The sequence below is a fragment of the Lycium ferocissimum genome, unplaced genomic scaffold (genome assembly GCF_029784015.1).
Source record: "Lycium ferocissimum isolate CSIRO_LF1 unplaced genomic scaffold, AGI_CSIRO_Lferr_CH_V1 ctg1011, whole genome shotgun sequence".
Classification (NCBI taxonomy): domain Eukaryota; kingdom Viridiplantae; phylum Streptophyta; class Magnoliopsida; order Solanales; family Solanaceae; genus Lycium; species Lycium ferocissimum.
The window spans coordinates 93,355-114,879 of record NW_026713156.1 but is presented as its reverse complement, the minus strand read 5'-3'; the positions used below and the strand labels follow the sequence as shown (position 1 = coordinate 114,879).

At 35.9% G+C, this 21,525-nt stretch overlaps 1 protein-coding gene across 1 annotated transcript; it reads right to left on the bottom strand.

Moving 5' to 3' along the window:
* Positions 1–576: 576 nt before the first annotated feature.
* On the bottom strand, positions 577–1,910 carry LOC132041415 (phospholipase A(1) DAD1, chloroplastic-like). Its single transcript, XM_059432131.1, has one exon. The coding sequence runs from the start codon at positions 1,893–1,895 to the stop codon at positions 810–812; it is 1,086 nt and encodes a 361-aa protein (XP_059288114.1). The 5' UTR covers positions 1,896–1,910; the 3' UTR covers positions 577–809.
* Positions 1,911–21,525: the final 19,615 nt, after the last annotated feature.

Below are 21,525 nucleotides of genomic sequence, written 5' to 3'. Positions count from 1 at the left end.
GACATTAACCGAATTTTTCACTAAAATACGAGTGCCCCTAAAAACTCCTAATAAATTGTTTCCTTCTATAAACAACGGAATATTTCGCATAATTGTATTCTACTATTATCTGATTCATTAGTTAATTAGAAGATATAATATTTAATTAGCTAATTACTTAATATGTAGACCTTATTAAGAGTCTGTTAAAGACTGTAAAATTCGACTTTCAAACAAAACAAACAAATGTACACGCTTCAAATTCTTGATTCTTCTTAAACTGTTTTATTCTTTGGACATAGGTGAACTTGCTACCTTTTGTCGTCAATGGGAACCAACCTCACTACATTAGGCAATATTTCTCCAATCGTGACTCGATCAATCTGCATCATTTCTTTACTTTTAACCCTAATATATACTATCAAAGAATGCAGGCTTATTTTCTAGAAAAAGATGATTAGTACTTCCAAACAAGACATCTCTTTTCCAAAAATAAGGAGAAAGAGAGAAGCCCTTTAATTCTCTCAAAATGATGAGATGGCTTTGTGCACGGGGGCGGAGCTAGTATAGTACTCGAGGTTCGGCCAAACCCAGTAACTTTAGTCTAAACTCTGTATTTGTCTTGAAAAAATCATTAAATATGTATAAATTGTTAACTTAGAACTCAATAACTTAAATGAATTATAATCCCGAACTCACAAGCTTCGAATCCTGACTTCGCATCTGTAATTACATCTATTTTCACCTCATTTTTTGTGTGGATATTCAAGAAGATCTATGTGGGCCTATTTCTACGATCCTATTCTTTGTACCGAGTAAAGTAATTATTTTCAAACTAGAGCCACACTTCTTTCGTGGGGTTGCCCTATCTTGTGTTCCTCTTTTGCAAAATTGTTCACTAAGTGTAGATATGTCTTGAGATCATGACAAGTGGCAACATTCCCTTTGCTTAGTTGAGGAGAGTCTTTACTACTCAGTCTAAGTTCTTTACCCACCTCAGCATACACCCATTGTGTATCCTCCATGCAATTTTGTATCCAGCTTGGCATCCCCGCCGCCACGCTGGCACTCCCTTTTTCCACCACGTCATCATCATCGTCATCGATCACGAATCCTGGGACTTTTGTAACGGGGTCGTCGGAGTTGACAATGCGGAGAACATTTGTTCCACTTTTCTCTAATTGGCATCTGAAACTTTTGTTTCCAACTCTTGGCCCTCCAAATGACACAACTGTGACTATAGGTGCATGACTAAATTGTGTAGCAATATCATACGCTGTTAATGTTGCAAGGGCAGCGCCAAGACTATGCCCTGTGACAGTTATACTTAAAGGCTCATCACTATATTTATCAAGAATGTTGCCAATTTGTTTTCTAATTGTGTCCTGCAAACTTAGGTCACCTTCATTTTTTGTTGTGTACAAGCTCAAGAATCCACTTTGTACCATGGGTGGGTCGTAATTTTCGGGCGCCATGTCATCCGGTAAGCAAGTCAACGTGGCGCGTAAATTCTCGAGCCATTCCGATGAGGTGGCGGTGCCGCGATAAGCAATCACCACGTCGTGGCGCCCGAGCCTTGCGATCTCTTCCTCGTCATCACAGACGGCCACGTAACCGATCCAGCTGGATCGCGGGGACGCCAGGTTCGGGAACCTTTTAGTCCACCGTGGCATTTGGGTTGCACACGTGGCATACAAGTTCTTGATCACCTTGTAGCCACTCTTGTCTAGCCCGCAATTCGCCAGCATGGAACTCTCGGGATAAAGACACGTGGCGTACGTGGGGGATGAGACGTCAAAGTCGAAGCAGCGGTAGGCTGCTTCGACAAATTCCCCGTACCTTAAGATCTCCTTACGGAGATCATCATCAAGTGGATCAAGCAAGCCTTCCCAATTCTTGATCCCTTGAAATTCCATCCACCTGTCTCGGAGTTCGGCTGCTCTGTCTACGACAGAGCAGTGACCGGACCCCGAGTTCCACGAGCTCGTAATCTTGAAGTTACGAGCTCCGGGTTTATTCAATGTAGAGCACTTTGAAGCAGGCAGTGTCAATCCCAGATGTTGTTTGGTGAAAAGAATGTGATTTGAAGAGTACATTAAGTTGATATTTGATTTCAAATTTCCACTTGAGATCCTCATTATTAGTGAAGGTATGTAGTTTACAAGATTCTTGGAATGTGGATGAGGCTAGCTCTTTTGTGGAGTAATAATATTAATGCATCCACTTTCACGTAGTTACATTTTTGGCTGCACTCAAATGAGAGCAATTTATAGTTATAAATGCATGGAACTATGCTATATGTTCCCATTCGTCAAACTAAAAGAGTATACAGTTAGTCGGTGGTGGGGCAGAGGGAAGAATATACTGAGAAAGAGGATTATGTTATAAGTAATCCATATGATACTGACGAAGAGGACGGTGCATTATATTGAGTTTGATAGGATAGGTATTATATGGTCGGGGGCAAAAGTGTCATTAGCAATGAAAAAATGTTGGTAGAGGACTTATTTTCCAACTTTATTTTGGATTTATATAGCTAGGGGTGTACAAAGTAAACCGTCAAACCGCACCAAACCGATAAACCGAGTCAAACCGAGAAAAAAACCCGATTAGTGGTTTGGTTTGACTTGGTTTGGTGTTGGAAAAAAAAATCCGACCATAATTGGTTTGGTTTGGTTTTAACTAAAAAAGTCAAACCGAACCAAACCAACTCGACATTACATGTATTCAAATTTTAAAATATTTTATACATAAAAATATTTATTTGTAATGTAATTTATAAATATTTCTTAAATTTTTTCGTAGTTCTTTAACTATTATCATATTATTCAAGCTTGAATTTCGAGTTTTGAATGTCAATAAGTTTTATATCACATGGATGTTAATAAGCTGAAATAAAGTCCAAACCAAAACTAACTCAACACTAATGCTAACAAAAGAAATTCAATTTACCACTAGGAATGACAATAATGTTGGATATCTATTCTTCAGTTTTGCATAATTTATTTAGAAAGTGAAAAAACATAACTTAAGTTTTATTTCTTTGTCATGTAATTAATACTTATTTGCCCTACTTATTTTAGCATGACTTAGTATTTTTAGATTATGGTCATTTTCTTTATAGCTTGTTAATTAGCAATATTTATTTTGACCGAATTTATTAGCTTTTGTTGAATATTTTAATATAATGTCATCACTCTTCTCACATTTTGTGTTATTTTCTTAAGAAACACCTTAATTATATAGTTGTATCTTACTAGAACTAAAGAAATATTTGAAGTAAAAGTTATATGTTTTGTATCAAGACTATTCCGAAAAAAAACCCGAGAAAACCGAATAACCCGAGAAAACCCGAGGTTGAAAAACCCGAATTTAATTGATTTGGTTTGGTGTATAAATTTAAAAACCTGACGTAATTGGTTTGGTTTGGCGTTTAAAAAATCCGAACAAACCCGGTCCATGTCCACTCCTATATATAGCATAGAATTAAGGCAGATACTTACAAACACTCTCAAACTTGATTCGAATTATTAGTTCCCTCTTTAAATTATATCTAGTTGCAATTACCCTTTCTGCAATCGGCTATTAGATAGCCTCTGCCCCCACGCCACTCCACACCCTTAAACTTGGCTCGAATATTTTTTGTACCTTTTTAAATTCACTAACTTTTTAAATCATCCTTTTCAAATTAAATTTTATAAAAAACTTGGATGAAACTCCATTATTTACGCTAATATTTTTTGTTTTGACTAAAACTAATACAATATCAAGCAAAGTATTAACAAATTTGGCCTGAAAAAATATACAAATAAAATAAATAATAATTACATCTAAAAAATATAGTATAAAAATAAATATTAAAACTTTATTATTTTGGCTAAAACCTTTTATTTGGATAAATATAATGAAACTCTAACCAAGTATCTTTTTTACAGTTTGCAATCGGAAAAGATACACAATTAAACTAAATAGTCATTACATGTAGAAAAGAAATAAAACTAAGTACACAGTTGCAATTCCATTATTTTGCGGCTATACCTTTTTAATTTGGCTAAACATAATAGAGTTCTAGCGAAGCTTTTTTTTTACTGATTTGGCCCCCAATTATACGGTTGAAATAAATATTCATTGTATCTAAAGAAGAAATAACAAGAAATTCATAGTTGGTACTCCATTATTTTGACTAATGTTTTTATTTAGCAAAAATGGAGGTAAGTCTTGTTTATTTATAAAAATACACAGTTGAATTTACTCAGCATCAATTAGGAGAAATTTTAAAATAATAAATATAAAGTTGGGGTAAAATATGCATTGTATATTAATATGTGTCATAATTAGAATATATCTATCATTGTATATGACTCTGTGGCTTTAATGATTAAAAAATACCCCACTTTAAAGATAATTTTTGTATTTCTCTCCACTCCCACGCGCCTAAAATAAAGTCGTCCACGCTCTTTATCACGATAGCGTCCAAGGGAGGTAAAAGGCTTTCAAACAGCCAACTTTACGAGGGGTGATTAAGAATAGTAATAATTTGAGGAGGGAATTAATAATTTAAGCAAATTAGTTTGGAGTGTTTTTAGATATTCTGCCTAGCTAAAACTAATTAGAGGACTCATGCATTATACAGAATTCTTGAGAAAAAGATAGAACTATTTTTGGCATATACTAAAAGTCAGAGGCGTAAGCCAGGATACTTGGTTTATTGTTTCGAATCACAATTCTTTTTATTTAATTATTGAGTGCGGATAAATTATTTATACATATCGAATGAATTTTTCAATACAAATACAAGATATGAGCCTAAACCCATAACTGCAATGCGGACTGCGCCCCGCTAAAGTGGCCTTAAAAACTAGTCAGCTTTAACATGTCATGATGTTTCTATGATTATAAGAGCACGTTATATTCCATGAAGCGCTTTCATCTTACATGGACCTTACGCAATTCAGATTAGTCAGGGCCCAATAGCACCATGTAACAAACTAAAAAAAAATGTCATTAAAGATCAAATTAAATGAAAAGCTTAAAGTTGAAAAGTATTATTCATTCTATGTATAGACCAAAAAGAAAATAATGTCGAATAGGATAAAAGATAAGCAGTATGAAAAAGGAAAATAAAATAGAAAAAAGAAAATGGTTCAAAGATACTGACATGTTGACCAAACGAGGAAGTAATAGGAAACGAGTAAAAGAAACAGGGTACTGATAAGTGCCCTTTGGTTCCGACCATATATGGTCTGCAGTAACGCGTACCCCTTTGTCATATTTCATGACTTCTCTAACAAGTAGTATAACACCATGGTTTTTGCATTTTTTTTTTTTTTTAAATTGCTGTTATTACATAGGGGGTGGGGATTCGAACCCTCACCAACAAGGTGCAAGTTCAGGTAATCAACCAACTGAGCTACTAAGTCCCTACCTCGGTTTTTGCATTGACTTTTTATATATCTACAATTTTTATGATATGCATTTCTGTATATAAACGTGACGTAATATTTCAATGTTGACATCAGCATTTGCAAATACTAAATACTTCCTTCGTTCCAATTTATGTGACATAATTTGATTAGGCACGGAATTTAAGAAAGAAAAAAAGACTTTTGAAACTTGTAGTCTAAAACAAGTCATATATATTTGTGGCTGTAAATCATTTCATATATATTTGTAGCTGTAAATCATTTAATTACGAGTAAAAGGAGAAGTTTTAAGTTAAATTATTTCTAAATATAGAAATGTATCATTATTTTTTGGACAGACTAAAAATAAAAGTGTATCACATAAATTGTGACAAGGGAGTAGTATATCCCCCCCCCCCCTCCCCCCCACCCCCTTTGGAGGATCTATAATGTTTTCACAATTTTTTTTACCAAACTTGATTCGAACTCTGAACCTACCGGTCGTGGGTGGAGAGATTTTACCAACTGAGCAATCCTCACTTGTCAATACTAAGTAGGATTTTGGCCTTATCATTTGGGAGCTTGATTTCATATTTTGATTTAAAATCTGCACAAAATTTCAACTTCAACTTCAACAATAAAACTAAGTTTTTGCCAAATAATAAATTTTTTGTTGCCATTTCTATACTTTCTAGTAGTGTTAGTTAATGCACGGCGAAAGGGGACATTGGAATGGTGTTAGCTTCTGAATATTCTGACAGTAGGAAGAAAAACGAAAAAAATAAGATTGAGATAGTTATGAATTCATTTTGTTTCCTTTACTTGATCGAACAACTCAAAATTCAGTTATTTCAACAACATTAAATGATCTTTCAAATTGGTCAAGACTCTCTAGTTAATTCGGTTGGGTTAAGGGTGGAAGGAGGCTAGGCCGGACACAATTTTTAGCTCGAGAGATTATGACCAGTGTTGGCCCGGATAGAGGTCCACTTGGGGCATCTACCTGGCCCAACATGAATCGATTTTGAGCTTAATTTTTAATGGAAAAATTACTTTGTGTAACTACCTCTAAGAGGTAATTATTGATAATAACTACCTTTTGATTTATTTATATTTAGTAGCTAAATTAAGTTCGTAAATTACCATTGGCAGCTATACCGAAATACATAGATCTCTATCTATTCTCCCTCACTACACATTTCAAATTTTTCATCTTCTCCAAACCCTAAAAAACTCTCTCTCATTCCTATTCACTAACCTAACCGCTGCCGCCCCACTATCGGAGCTCCGGCCACGAACCACGACAACAACACTTTTGTCCTCTCCCTCTCCTTCACACGACTGCCGGCGCTCTCCTCCGACGAGCAACCGAAGCTCTGCGAATCACAAGCAACGACCACATCCCGCTGCCATTGCTTTTGTCATATATGCCGCCGTTCGCCGGATTGAACAATTTTTTAGATCAAATTGAACTCAGATCTGAAAGGAAGAGTGCCGCCGGAGTTGTATACAATTGAAATACGGTGTGTATTTGAGCTCATTGATAAGTCGTGGATTTTCGGCTTTTTATGACCACTACTTATCTCTTTTTGAGAGTCTTTTGAAGCGTTTGTCTGTATTTCTATTAGGTTGTTGCATGTTTTCAGTTGAGTCAAGGACACAAAAAGGACTAAATGACGCAAAAAGAAAGAAAAATGTTTTCATGTGACGAGTATGCGGGATCTCACACTCTGTCATGCGGTCACATACTCGTCATCAGAAAAACCAATGAGTGGCGCAATTTTTGCAAGTATGCGAGGAGTATGCGGGACCGCGAACTTGATGTGCGGTCGCATATTCTTCCTTCGATGAGCTAGTGAGTGGAGCAAATTGAGCAAGAGTGCAAAGAGTATGCATCTCCGCCACCTAAGTTGGCGCTCTCATAATCCCATGAGAGACAGCAAGAGTGCGGTGATCAACAGAGAGTATACGGGCGCATACTCAATATGCTGCCGCACACTTGGCCCGTACGGGTTCATTAAATGCCACTTTTTCACTTTTTTGTCCCCCATCCATAAATACTAGTCCTGGTTGTTGTGTTGGACATTGAATATTCCTCACTTTTTAGTTTTAGTTGTCTTTTAGCTTTAAAGAGAGCATTGAATACTATAGTTATGGAAGCTTTTAAGAAGATTCTCCATCTTTTTGTCATCTTCTCCATTAACATTATTGTAAGCTCCATGAATATTCTCTTTGCTACTACTTTTTATTTAATGAGTATGAGTAGCTAAATCATTTATCTAAGGTTGTGGGACCAAATGTGTTAGTTATGGGTTTTTGCATTCAACTTTCATTTATTTACGATGATGTTTTTCCATTTACTCTACATTCTTTAATGCCATTTAATCGTGTACAACATTATTTGTGCCTATTCACTTTTCCTTTGCTTGAGAAAGAAAGGGAAAGTTAGGAAAAGAGTAAATAGCAAGGATTTGATGCTTATAAACCTCATCTAATAACTCGAGCTAGAGATAGGAGAGTTACTTGAGATAAAATGGGTGTTCATATTTTCCACGTTCTAAGGCTTGAGAAAGCTTAGTAATGATCTTTATCAATTTGGTTGAGAAACTTTTGATAAGCTTTTGTATCCCATATTTAATTACATCTACACATATAAAAGAGTTGGATTAATACCCAGTTGCATTACTTTCCATTGGAACCACAACCTTAGTGCCTTTAGTAATTGTTAATCAAAAATCAAGCATTCTCTTACCAATGATCATGATAAATATTAAAACCAAACTTTTTGTACATTCCCGTCTCTAGAAATATAGACTACTAGTCAAGCGTTACACTTAATGAGTTTATTTCTTCATTGTATTCTCTGTGGGATTTGACCCCAAGCTTGTTGGGTTCTATATTTGACAATAACCGTTTACTCCTATTGTTAAAGGTGTAATTTGGGCGTATCACTCATGTTCAGTTGGCCTCAACTATTGTATGGTTCCTAAATGAAGCTTCTTGTTTGCAGCTTCATATTTGTCCTTTGAAATCATAACTAGAGAACTTCCTATATGGTTTGGATCTTTGCAAGAGTATTGCTTTGTGCGGCTTTCATATTTGTTGGGGGGGAGGGGGGTGGGAGGTGAAAATTTTGTTATCTGCTGAAGCCAAAAATTCAAAATGTGGGAAAGAAGTCACCTCCTTTGGTAGATAGGATAGAGTTGATGCTGGCAAGCAATTTCTTTTGCAATGTCAAGGCTTGTTCCACCGAAGAAAAACAAAGACAGCATCTTTCAAGGATAGATAATCCTTTAAAGCTACAAGGTTATCAGGGAGTCCCTCCTTACTTTCGTTTTAACTGTATAGTTACATTGAGGACAATGCAACATTATAAGTTGGGGAACGATTTATTCGGATAGATATTTTTGTGATGGGGTGTGATACGTCATGATGGATGATAATTTGGTAGATTGACTTTATTTTCGTATTTCTTTTTTTCATATTAGTATAATTTTTTATTTTTTATTTTGAAAAAAAATTTAAACGACTAGCTTCTTTAGTTTTTATTAGGAGTAAAAGTGGTGTGGGATGTGATTTTTGTCCCTTGATCCATTTGTGGCTTGCTTGGTACCAACACACTTAAACCTCGGCATATGAATTGTTGGTTTTTGGAAAAGAAAAAAATGATTGAAGTGATGATTCTTATTATGAATTTTAGACTCAATGTTTGGCTATTAAGTTCACTAAGTAGTCTCTTTAGGCTATGAGTGACTTTCTTTGAGTTGATTTGTTTCAATTGGGTTTTTGATACATATTCTACTTGGATTTTCATGTGCCATGTGTGGTGAGGTTTTTGTGGGTTCTTTTGCATTATTTGTGGTCTAAAACTTGCCCGGAATGAGTTTCAAGGCGAAATCCTTGACTACCCTTGGTTTGAAAAATGATGTTAGGCCTTTCTTGGACTGCTTTTGTGCCTTAAATTTCCCACCCTTGCATATTATCCCCAGTCAACCCCTTTTGAGCCTTTAACTTTTTATTTGACAACCATGTTATAAGCTTTACCCCATTCTTCATTGATCCATCTTTTGGTACCCTACCTCCTTAAGTGCGATGAACGTGCAAACATAGGCTAAAAGCTTAAGTTTGAGGGTGATGGTTGGTAAAGTGTGATGTGGAAGTTGCTTGAAAGGTGAAAATGAAAAAGAAAAAAAAACAGAACAAACAACGACAAAAAGAATGACGAAAAATGAAGGAGGAATAAAGAGTTGTGAATAATGGGAAGACTAGGTGGTGAAATGAAAAGATGAAGAAAACGGTGGAAAAGTTTTAAAGGAAGTGTGCTTTGATTGTTGATAATTGTAGTGCTTAGGGAGGTTTTTGAGTCACTATTTTTAAATTATGCCCCTACCTTTACCAAAAGCCTACATTATTACCCCTTAAGTCGTAATTGATTTTAAACCAAGTGTGTTTACGTTAGTGAAAAAATACATGAAGGGCATGCTTCTGGTACTACTTGTGCATTTGAACATCTTTGAGAGAGAAGAGAGTTAATTCTTTCCATTTGATATCTCATTTGTATTTTGAATTGCATTTTGTAAGTTTGGGATTCTCTCTTGATTATGAGGGCACATGGAGATTTGAGTTGTAAATGTGTTCCATTTTCCAATTGGGGGGAATGAACAAAAGAAAGTTGTTTGTGATAATGAGGAAAATTTTAAAGCTTTAGTGTCATGTCTTGATTGCTACTTTGATTAACTTGGTGCTTGATCACTTGAAATGAAATGAAATTTTTGAGAAGTTGTTTGTGATTCATATGTCTTGGATTAATTGTTGGTATCAATCAAGTAATGTTTTTTGTGCTTAAAGTGGACCTTTTTGACTTGGTATAATATTGGTGCACTATCGAGTTGAATCCTTTGAAGGGAATTATAAGTTTTGATTTGCTTGAGGACAAGCAAAGGCTTAAGTTTGGGGGTTTGATTAGTTGGTATTTTACCAACTTATCTCTTCTTTAAGCTTAGACTTTTACTATGTTTGATTGAGAAAATAGTGCATTTAATGTCGTTTACTCCTATTTTATAGGTTTATGTGATTTAGAAGTGATCGGAAAAGAAACCAAGTGAAAACAAGTCAAAAGAGGCCAAATTGAAGAAAACGAAAAAAGTGGCCAAAAGTGCAAAAACGGCCAGTCTGTAAATCTGAAAATTGGTATTTTTCATCTTTGGCCATTTTACAAGACTTTTGGGAGTTAGGGTTCTTACACCCACACTTGGGATTGAAGATTTTAATTAGAATTTTCTTACCCTTTTACTCATTTCTTCAATTTCTTGTTATGTATTAAATATCTAAGTGTGTATTACTCTCTTCTATTACTTGAATCTTGTTTATGAAATATTCATTGTCTAAGTTTTGGATTGAAACTCTTGTTAAACTTATGTGTTGAATGATTTTTATTTCTAATGAAGTGGGTTTTTGTTTCTTTAATTAATCTTGTGCTTTAATGTTTCTTAAGGGATTGGCTAACCCTAGGACTCGCTCGTTTACTTCGATTTGAGCTTAGAAGAGGAAAATTGAGGTTGGGAAGGATTATCTAATAACTTGAGCTAGGAATAACGTTGACACCTAATTTTTGACTTCCCATAATTTGTTTTAATTATACAGAATCATTGAAATATTAAACATAGGGAAATATGTTTTCTTTTAGAAAGACAAAATAATTTTCTAAAATTTATTGAGGCTATATTTTGCCAATTTTGTTTGATAAGATAATTTCTATAATATTATAAATTAATTAAACTATTTTTACAATTATTACACTTTTGCTAAATTAGCCAAGAAGAGAGGATAATTTTCCATGATTATTCACTTAATTGTCTAAATTGTTAAAATAGCAATTTGCAAAGTATTTTACTCTGTTTAATGCAAGGAATCTATTTAATTAAGTAAATTAGCCACTTTTACCCTTAGATTCTTATTTGATCACATTATTGGATTTTTATCATAATTAATTGAGTTTTAATTGTAATTAATTTTGAAAATTGCCATTAAACGGCTATAATTGAAATAATTAATTATTATCCAATTATGAAAAAAATTTGAACTAGTCAAATTTAATTAAGGTCTTTTGAAAAATTTTATCTATTTATTTTTTATTTTATTTGCTATTTTCCTTTTTGAATTAGACCAATTAGTTTAAATGGGGTCTTATTTTGAAATTATCCAACTTATGGACATTAATTCAATATTGGCCACTTATTTAAATATTGTTTGAAAGGCCCTCACCTTATGTGTGTATACACGAATATACACATATGTATACTTATACATGAGTATATATCATGTATACACATCATTAAAACAGGCCCCATCTATTTTCCTTTACAATTTTCGGTCGGGCCCAATCCATTAAGGATTGACCCGGCCCAACGTTTAACTAAAGAGGGGCAAAGCCCCTTCCCTTTTTCATTTTCCTCGTTCCAAACAGACCCCGCCCTTTCCCCTTTCCCTCTCCCCTTTGAAACCCTAGCCGCCGTGGTCCCCGTGGTTTCTCTCTCTGCATCATCGTCCCAATATGGTAATGGTGCAGTAGTCTTTTACTTTATGCAGTGTTGTTCGACCATTTGAGGTAACACAATTAACGTGTTACTTTCTCTTCGTCAATACATCATCCAAACGAGGAATAGATTTGTATTTTTTTACTCTGCTTTTTCTTTACAACGGTTATATTACTGAGAAACCTTAATGGATTTTGTTGTATTTGATTTTGAATGGTTGATTTCTATTGGTCCTTGAAAGACCCTACAGATCAATTTTTGTTGGCCGATTCCAAGCCTTTGATGTTCAAACTGATCAAATCTTAGCCCTACAATTCTATGTTGTGAGGAGGAAACCCAAAATTGGGTTTATGCCACATCGGTGGTGTAACGACCCTTCCGTTTATTATGGGAATTTAGGACTCCATTGGGAATTTCGAGGCCACGGGTGGATTCGTAGGGCTTTTTTTGTATGTATGCATGTTCTGTGTTGTGTTTTTGAGGCCTTGGATGAAATGTGGGGTGATAGGGGAAAAGCTGACGGAGAAAAATTGAGCCCTATCGCCCAAATGCACACACGGGCGGCCTGGGAGCACCGCTACAGCCGTACCGCCGTAGCGGTGGGCTGACCGCTTCCAGCGGTCCGCCATTTTCTCTAGGGGCTGCTGTGGCGGGCCATTGACCACTACAGCGAGGCCGCTATAGCGGGGTTGCGACCGCTATAGCGGTGAGGAGATTTATTATGGGACCGCTGCAGCGGCGTAATGACCGTCGTAGCGGTCGACGGAAAACAGTAGCCGGGTTTTTAATGGCTTAGTTTTATTTTCTCATTCATAACACCCTAACGCACTTCCCAACAAACGCTTAGAGAGAATTTTCAAGCTAGGGTAATACAACCTTGAGAGGTAAGTTCCATTGCTTATCATTCTATTATTCCTTTCCCCCTTCATTATTGTAATCATCTTCATGGGTCTTTAATGGTGAAATTGAAATAGAAATCCTAACATGTTAATAAACCTTCTAAACTTGATGGGTTATGGTTATTATCGCTTAGTTATCATCTAAATGCATTGGTTAGTTGCTCTTGATCACAAATTGAATAGTTAGAGACATAAACTAAGTGATTGGAGACCTAGGGTTCTATAAAAATGGTGTCTTTGCCATAGAAAACTGTTGTAATGGGAATGTTTGATAGAATGTGGTAGAAATTGATGGTCTATGAATATTAAGGGCTTTGATAGGTTGTTTATCACCTAGAAAATCATCCACCCTTAGAATGGGGAGAGGGAAGGGTATTTCTTACCTTGGTATTTGTAAATTGAGCAATGTGACTCATTGAGCCTTCTATTTTTAGACCGTGAACGTATTGAGGCTTTGAGGAAAGGAAAGGCTGTGGCAGAGTGATAGGGGATCGTTCCATTTCTCTACTACGAGGTAGGTTACGGTTTACTCGAGTTACACTTTGGTTAGTTAAATGTATGTTTGTGATTTCATTAGGAGAAAGCATGTCTAGTATTCATTACATGATATTGTGTGGTTAAGCTCCTATGTGCTTGTGATTGAATGTTGTGTAGGCTTCATGCCATTGTTCATGTGTGATTTAATCTGCAGTGGATGTATTGTGATAAGAAGTTAATATAGTCTTCTCGAGGGTATTGTGACATGAAATGATGAGGTGAATATGGATATTGAGAAGGTAAGAAGCACTGTTCTGTAAAAAGTATGACAAGGCGCACATGTGGCCTAGATTATGGGCTCGTGGTCCGAGGATAGTTCCGAAAATGAGAGGTTTATTGTTATATCCCGCGTCCGAGGTTCGTTCCGGAGCGGAGGTTGTGCTCGGGTCCGAGAGTGTTCCGAAACGAGTGGTACATGGACACCATGGGTCCCCTGCAGGTCATGACTACTGAGCTATGACATCAGATAGCATGTGTGTACAGCGAGTGGGGGTATAGTGGTACATTTATCTCCGTTGTAGTTGATGTGTTTGTGATTCTTAGCAATTTGGTAATTGTTGTGTTTGTCAGTGGTTGACTTGTTGTGACGTATTGATATTCGTGTATGATTGACTGGCTTGTTTATTTTATTGATTTCATAAGATATGTATGATACTAATCTTAGTCAGCCTATGATGCTTACCGGTACATAGTGTTTGTACTGATACTACCTTGCTGCATTCTTTGAGTTTAGATTTTGATATAGAGACCGCTACTCGACCTCTTATCTAGCGTGGAGCATAATTTTGGACAGATTTTAGGGTGAGCTTTTTCTCATGCTAGGCCGCCCGAAGATCTTCTACTTATGATGTCTTTTCTTATTCTGGACATTATGGATATTTATTAGGCAGATTTCAGTTCTTAGACGTGTTTTTGGCTTAGAGTCCTGTACGATGACTTTCGAATTTTGGGGAATTTGTAATAGTTAGACTTCCGCACTTGTTTCAGTATTTTATGGCATGACTTACTCAGTTTATTTGATGCGTGAATGAGTATAATCGTTTGACTTGTTTAATATAAAATCAGACTTGAATGAATAGAGATCTTGTGTGTTGGTTCGCCCACTAGGATTTAGTTGGGTGCCAGTCGTGGCAGAATGGGTCATGACAGGTGGACTTAGGGTTTAAGAGATTTGGGGATTCCTATATAAAGGGTCCTTTATTTGCATTTACAAAGGAGGGCAATTGAAAAAATATCACTTGCATATAAAAATCGAAATAGCTAGGGTTTTGGCAAGTCTGCTTAGAAACCTTTAATTTTTCGATTTAGTTAAAGTTTTAAATATTTGTTCTTGCTGTGTGGCTGAGGGTGGAAGAAAATTTTCTTAAAGTTCATTCTTGGCTAAGCTACGCATCAAAGAGGTGATTTTCCTTTCCCTTAGTCATTTTTTTTAGTTCATTTCAGTCGTTTATATATTCTGCTACTTGTATGGCTTGATGTTTGTGGTTATTTATGATGTTTTAGTCTTATGATGCTGGTTTTATTTTACTTTAATCTTTCTCATGTAATTCTGTAGTTGTTTTAGTCTTGTGTGCATTTAGAAGACTAATTATGTAGGCTTTAAGAAATCATTTGTGTGTCATTTGTGTCACACCCTTAATCCGATAGGGTGCGATGGGCACCCGACCCTTACCTAGAGCCGAGCGAACCCGCTGACACTCGTGACACTCATAATCATATTGGGCCCTCATAACATAACATAAGTACATAATGAAAGATTTTCCGAAAATAAACTTGTTTTTCATCTTTTTCAAATCAAGTAAGACCTGTAATCATATAAAACCCGTAAAATAATGCATCACAATACATCGGCTTATGGAGCCGCTTACAAAACTGACATACTACATACACGACACTGTCTGCAAAGTCTCTAACATGGAATCATGAAACCATATCATAATGCTCTAACTCGGCAGCACTCCGGAGAAAATGGAGCTCGCCAATCCCGCTGGAACATCTTCTGCTAATATCTTCAACTCATCTGGGTGTACCTGCGCGGCATGAAACGCAGCCCCCGAAGAAAGGGGTCGATGCGGAATATGTAATTTGTATGTAAGGCATGAAATACAATAAGCGGGATCATCATCGAAGTAATGAGTACGGAAAATCATAAAACTTGCCTTTGAAAACGTTTATCATGCATATCAAATCATATAATCATCATGTATACATATAGCGTGTCCCGGCCCTCTAGTGAGGGACTCGGTAGGTAAAATCATCATGTTCATAAACATATAACGTGCCCCGGCCCTCTAGTGAGGGACGCGGTAAGTAAAACCATATCATCATCATCATGCATATACAAATATATATATATATATATATATATATATATATATACGTACCCGGCCCTCGAGTGAGGGACTCGGTGAATAGCGTGTCCCGGCCCCGCTAGCAAGGGACTCGGTATGCCATCCTGGCCGCCATCCCCATCATCACATCATCATCATATATATATATATAACGTGCCCCGGCCCTCTAGTGAGGGACGCGGTGAATAATGCAATAGAGTCGTGCACGAATACATGCCCTGGCCCGGGACGCAGTGAAGGACATATTGAGCCGCACGAGCGTAGTAGTGAGAAACCATATGCACATAAATCATTTTCGTAGACTCAATGAAGTAATCGAATGAATCGTCATTTAAAAATCGGACAATAGTCATATCAAATATAGCTCGGACGGTACTCGGAAACATATCAAATATCATAAGTATATCAAAGTATCGTAGGGACCATAGTCGTATATCAAATCATTCCGAGTCCGCCTATGAAAATTAACGTCATTGTACGTTACAAAACTTTCTACAAACGTTTCAAAGCAATCCGGTTCTATTTGTGAAAGTTACGGACGTTTTTAGACATAAGATCCTTTAGGAACAAAACCATTTTTACAACATTCCAAATCCAATCATACAATAGACATAAAGACCATACTTTGACCATATTAAGGATACTAACATCAATAAGCAAATACGACCCATAAACATACTGGGGCTTGAGAATGGAGTTACCTCGAAACTCGTGTCATAGCCTAATTATAACTAGGACATGCCAAAGAAAGAAAGGGTGAGCTTCACATACCTTGTTCGCTTCTTAAGCTAATCCGAACTTACGTCTCGGCTTCTCAAAGTGTACAACAACATCGTTAGGCATCGACATTAGTCATAAGCATCGAAGAATCCAATTCTAAATTAGCACTTGATCTACAGAAATTTGGGCAGCATTTCCCCTATAAATCGGACATCCCCGAGAATTCAACTCGGCCAAATCAACAACAACCAAACTAACAACCATACTAGCAATATCCATAAGTGATTCAAAACGCATTCTAGCATTAATAACTCCTTACTACATAATTCGACGACATTCTTTTATACTCATTTCAACTACATGTATTCAAGCCAACCTCGACGATTACATGTTCAAGCACCAATCCGAAACCATTCACACAAAATTCAAGAACGCTTTAAACAATCCGCAAAATATTCAAAACAATTCAAACAATATACTATTTCACCCGAAACTTTCCAAACTTGGCAAGAGCAACACAATGCATTCTTTTCTTCCAAATTCATAAGCTATATCAACCATTCACACATTGACAACATTCTTATCATAAATACTACAAACCATATTACAATTTCATTAGCTTCCAAAACAGCCCACAAACGGCTACAACCTCTACTTGAGTCATTGAACTTTCATTCTCATCATAGAATACACAACACAACAATCCAAACATACTAAATAAATTTAGTTCTTCACTTCTACATAATGGTACATACACACGGCCAAGTCTCAATATACCAACTTTCATGAATTTAATTCCTTTCCGCATCACATAATCCATAACAACAACAACTAAAACACTAAGTAAAATCAATCCATTCCTTGTTATACCAAAATGTACCCCCATACGGCACACACAAACACACATATTTTTCATGACTTCCATTCAATTCTACATACTACAACATGTACAAATCATCCGTAAGACATGAAAAATAAGATTGAACCATACCTTATTCCGCCTAGTGCTCCCTCGGCTAGAACTATATTCCGCAAAAACGAGCGCTTTGCTTGCTCTACCAACTACTCCACGTTAACGAGGGCTTTTCAATTGGTAGGAAAGCTAGGAGAACATAATTTTTCTTGGTCTATTTTTTTCTTCTCTTGCTCGGCTCCATGTTGGCCGAATGGCCTCCCTCTCTCTTTCTCCATGCTTCTTGAAATTTCTAAGGCAACAAATGATGAAGATGATTTAATTATCATCTTATACACATATATATATAATTAATACATATGGCCATGGCCCATACTTCCATGTGGCCGGCCACCTCCCTCTCTTTTCTCTTTTTTTTTTTTGAATTTCTAGTTTCCAAAACTTCACTTTTGGCCCCATATTTCATGAAATATTAGTTTCCATAATTTCACTTTTACCCCAAATTTTCCTTAATATCTCCATCCAACAAAATTCATAAGCACTTATGTCTTAAAATAAAGTCGGAAAAATAACCTTGTCTTTAACTTGTCGCAACTAACTTAAAATATTCCGACGTACAAAATGCGAGATATAACAATTTGATTGATTATGAATTGGTTTAGGTGAATAACCTATTAATTATGTAGATATGTATTATATTTTTCATGATCAGTGGTTTGAGTTATCTGGTGAAGCTATGCTCCTTTTGGTTTATGGTGGTTTAAAATATGACCTATGTGTTCAAAATTAATTAGTTATCAATCTGTTTAATCTAGAAATTCTTAGCTTAGTTATATTTGTTTAACTTTGGTTAGTCATGTGTGATAAAGCATAGGGTCTACCTAACCATGTTTTCACTTGCCTTGTCTCCTGTTTATATATTGTTGTAAGTTCATTAGGTGTATGTGTTTGGATGTTGATCATGCTAGTTAATTAGTATGCTCCTATGTTAAAAAAGGTAATGACTTGGTTTATAGCTTGCTGGTCTATTTTGTGGGAATAGGTCTGCTCTCTAAGTGTGAATCACTCATGAAACCTGGGGTATTTGACTAAGTTCGAGTCATCTACATTTTTGAATAAAGCAGTGTGACATGATCAGCCTGTTAGTATCCTGATCTATGAGTCTTGTTTGCTTTTAATATAACTGCTGAGTGTTTGAGAATGTTTTGTAATATTGGATCCTAGTCACTTATTAACTTATGGGCCTGAAAAAGCATGATAATCTGAGTCTAAGTGAATCTGAGGAGTGTCATCAATCTTGTTTTTTAGTTCATGCATATCATCTCCTCTTGTGGTTGAGTGGCATGATGGATGTTTTTTTTTTTTTTTTTTTGTGATGCATTTGATTATAAATCATTCACTTGAAAGGGTAGTTTGATACTGTCACATAGTATTCAATAAAAATGAGGTTTATTACTTGACTAAGTGGTTAGGATAAGGTATGATAAGCAAGTGGTCAGGATAAGGTATGATAAGCAAGTTTAACATCTGATAGTTTAAGAGTGTTTGGTCACAACATGTTTACAAAGTTCATCATCCTGTCTCAATACTTATTTGGTTTTAAGGAGGTTCAATTAATGTTTTGGAGTCCTTGTCATGTTGAGAACTGGTCTGTTTTAATGTTTGGTTCAGTTTAGGTCATGTACAGGCACTATCTTCCTTGTCTGAGTCTAGCTTTATGCTTTGCATGGTCCACTTGTGAACTTGTGTTGGTGTACATGCATGGTTGTTTGTTTTTCCCCTTTCCATGATACATGTCAAGACTGTTATTAAGGAATTTAGTCTATGCACATCTGTCTGGTCTGTCTTTATCTCTTTTAAATCCCTATGAGTTGTTGAGTCTTGGTCCTTGCTTTTGTTGGAATTCCCTAATTTGTAAGATTTATTATAATGTGATAGCCCTATTCTAGACCAACAATTTGAAGATTAATGAATATGCAATACTTCCTGCTTTCTGATTGAGTTTTGTTTTTCAAAAAGATTTTTAAAGACTAGTAAATAACCAGGCCTAAAATCAAGTCCATTTTACTCTTTCCTTTTATTTAAGACACTGTCTAAAAAAGAGGCACTCAGGCTTAGCTTACTTGGTCAGTTCTTTTGTTTAGATATTGTGCCTGGTTTGCATTTTTGTTGTTAAAAAAAGTTAAACATATCTTGGCTAAAAGAGGATCTATTTGGATTTTGAATTTGCTTTTGGATTCCTAATTGCTCTTTTGTGTTGGGAGCCTCTGTTTGGCAGAAGTGTTTAATTTGTAGTTGGTATATTGGATTTTAAAAATGGAGCATTTTGAGTTGTTTAAGAACTGTCAAACCTCTTTTGGTAAAACTTATTTGCGGTGTTTATATTAAGTTAGTCCAACCTAAGTAAATGATAGTCTGCTTGGTGGCTTGTTTAATCACTTTGTTTTGGCTTAAATAGTTCCACCTGTTCACTAAGGATAAAATGAGCACCTACCCTTCATGAAATATTGGTTTTGAACTATGCTTTACTAATTCATCACAAAGATAACTAAAGTAAATATCTGGGCAGTTCACCTGAGTACATTAAGGTCTGTTAAGTGAATGTAGCAGTCTTATTACTTTCTCATGTTGTCAAGTGTAATTTGGTTTCTTTGTGAGATAAGCTAATTCTGGAAACTGCTGCTTATTTGATGACTGGTGTGTGACACCTGATGGATATTAACTGTTTCTTTTTGGAGGCTAGTCACTCATTACTTAAATTCATTTATATGTCTTGTGTTACTTGCTTGGAGAATCCCTTCCTGAATTAGTTAAGTGTTGATACCATGAATAGATTAGATATATTGGTTCTGTATTCATGTAACTGTGGTTTATTTCTTGCTTTGTCTAGAGTGTGTAATAGATTACTTAAGCATCTCATTAGTCATGTTTGAATTTAGTAGGACATTGATATCCATGATAAGATAACCAAGTCCCTAGATATTGATTAGGGGGTTGTTTGTTGTCACCATTTTATATACACTTCATCTCCCGTAATACTATGAGCCTAACACATAAGTGGAGAGGCAAAATAGCACTTGGGATAAAGCCTAAACCTTCCCTGGTGTCTACCATGCTTGGGGTTCCTGGAAACCCCTTGGATCTTGTGTGGCATCAGGAACAAGAGGGTGAAAACTTTCCCTTTTGGGATGTTCTAGTCTCTTTATGGGTGTGTAAATCCATGGTATGTTGGCTAGTGGTGATGTATGTTTATTTGATTAGCACTGTTCATTTTTTGCTTAAGGAAGTAACCTTATGTGTATGTTTATTTACCCTTCAATTCTGGGCTCTGAATCTGTTACTGTTGGCCCATATAAGTTGAAAAAGAACCTTGAATAGTATATTTTTCCTTAGCTCCTCTCAATGCATTAGTTTACTTCCCCATATACTAGGTGATATACCAAGGTATACAGAGTATATTCACCTCTATACCCTCACAAGTGTATAGGAGGCTATATATTCAATATACTTAAGGTATATCATTCTTGTCATTTGTGAACATGAGCCCCTATTGTGTCAGCTTAGTCTCTTGGGCCAACTGTTTTTAATGTTTGGGCCCCCTCTAGCATTTTAAACGAATTTTGTACTTGGGCTGAATATTTTTCCTTTCTTTCTGAATGTGGTTAAATAGCTCATGTGGGCTTTGGGATTTTTCTTATCATTTTGGGCCTTACACTGTTTCCTCTGAAAAGCTATGTTATCACTTAATGATCTACTTGTTTAGCTTATGCACTTGTTTGGCTTGAATGTAAATTTTTTTGTGATTTATTAGCCCTACTTAAACAAATACTAATCCTAGTCTTCTTATATGCTTCATGAGAACCAATTTTGGGCCCTTCTAGCCATCTCTTGCATCAAGACTTGTTGGGCCTAAGGCCTAACCTCCCTCTCTTTGATCGAGTCCGCTAAGGAATGGAAAGGAAAGCAAATATTCGTGTTAGAAGGCCCAGCCAATGGGTGAAAATGGCACTGATGGGATTGGGTAGGCCCATCAGTTTTTTTTAAAAAAAATTACTTTTCTCTACTCTCTATTTTTACTTGGCATGTATATATGTTGTTGCATATGTACCAAACATGTGAATAATGAAACCCTCCTGCATAGAACTTAGGAAACGCATAGTATTTTCGAAAGTCACTGAACTGATTTCA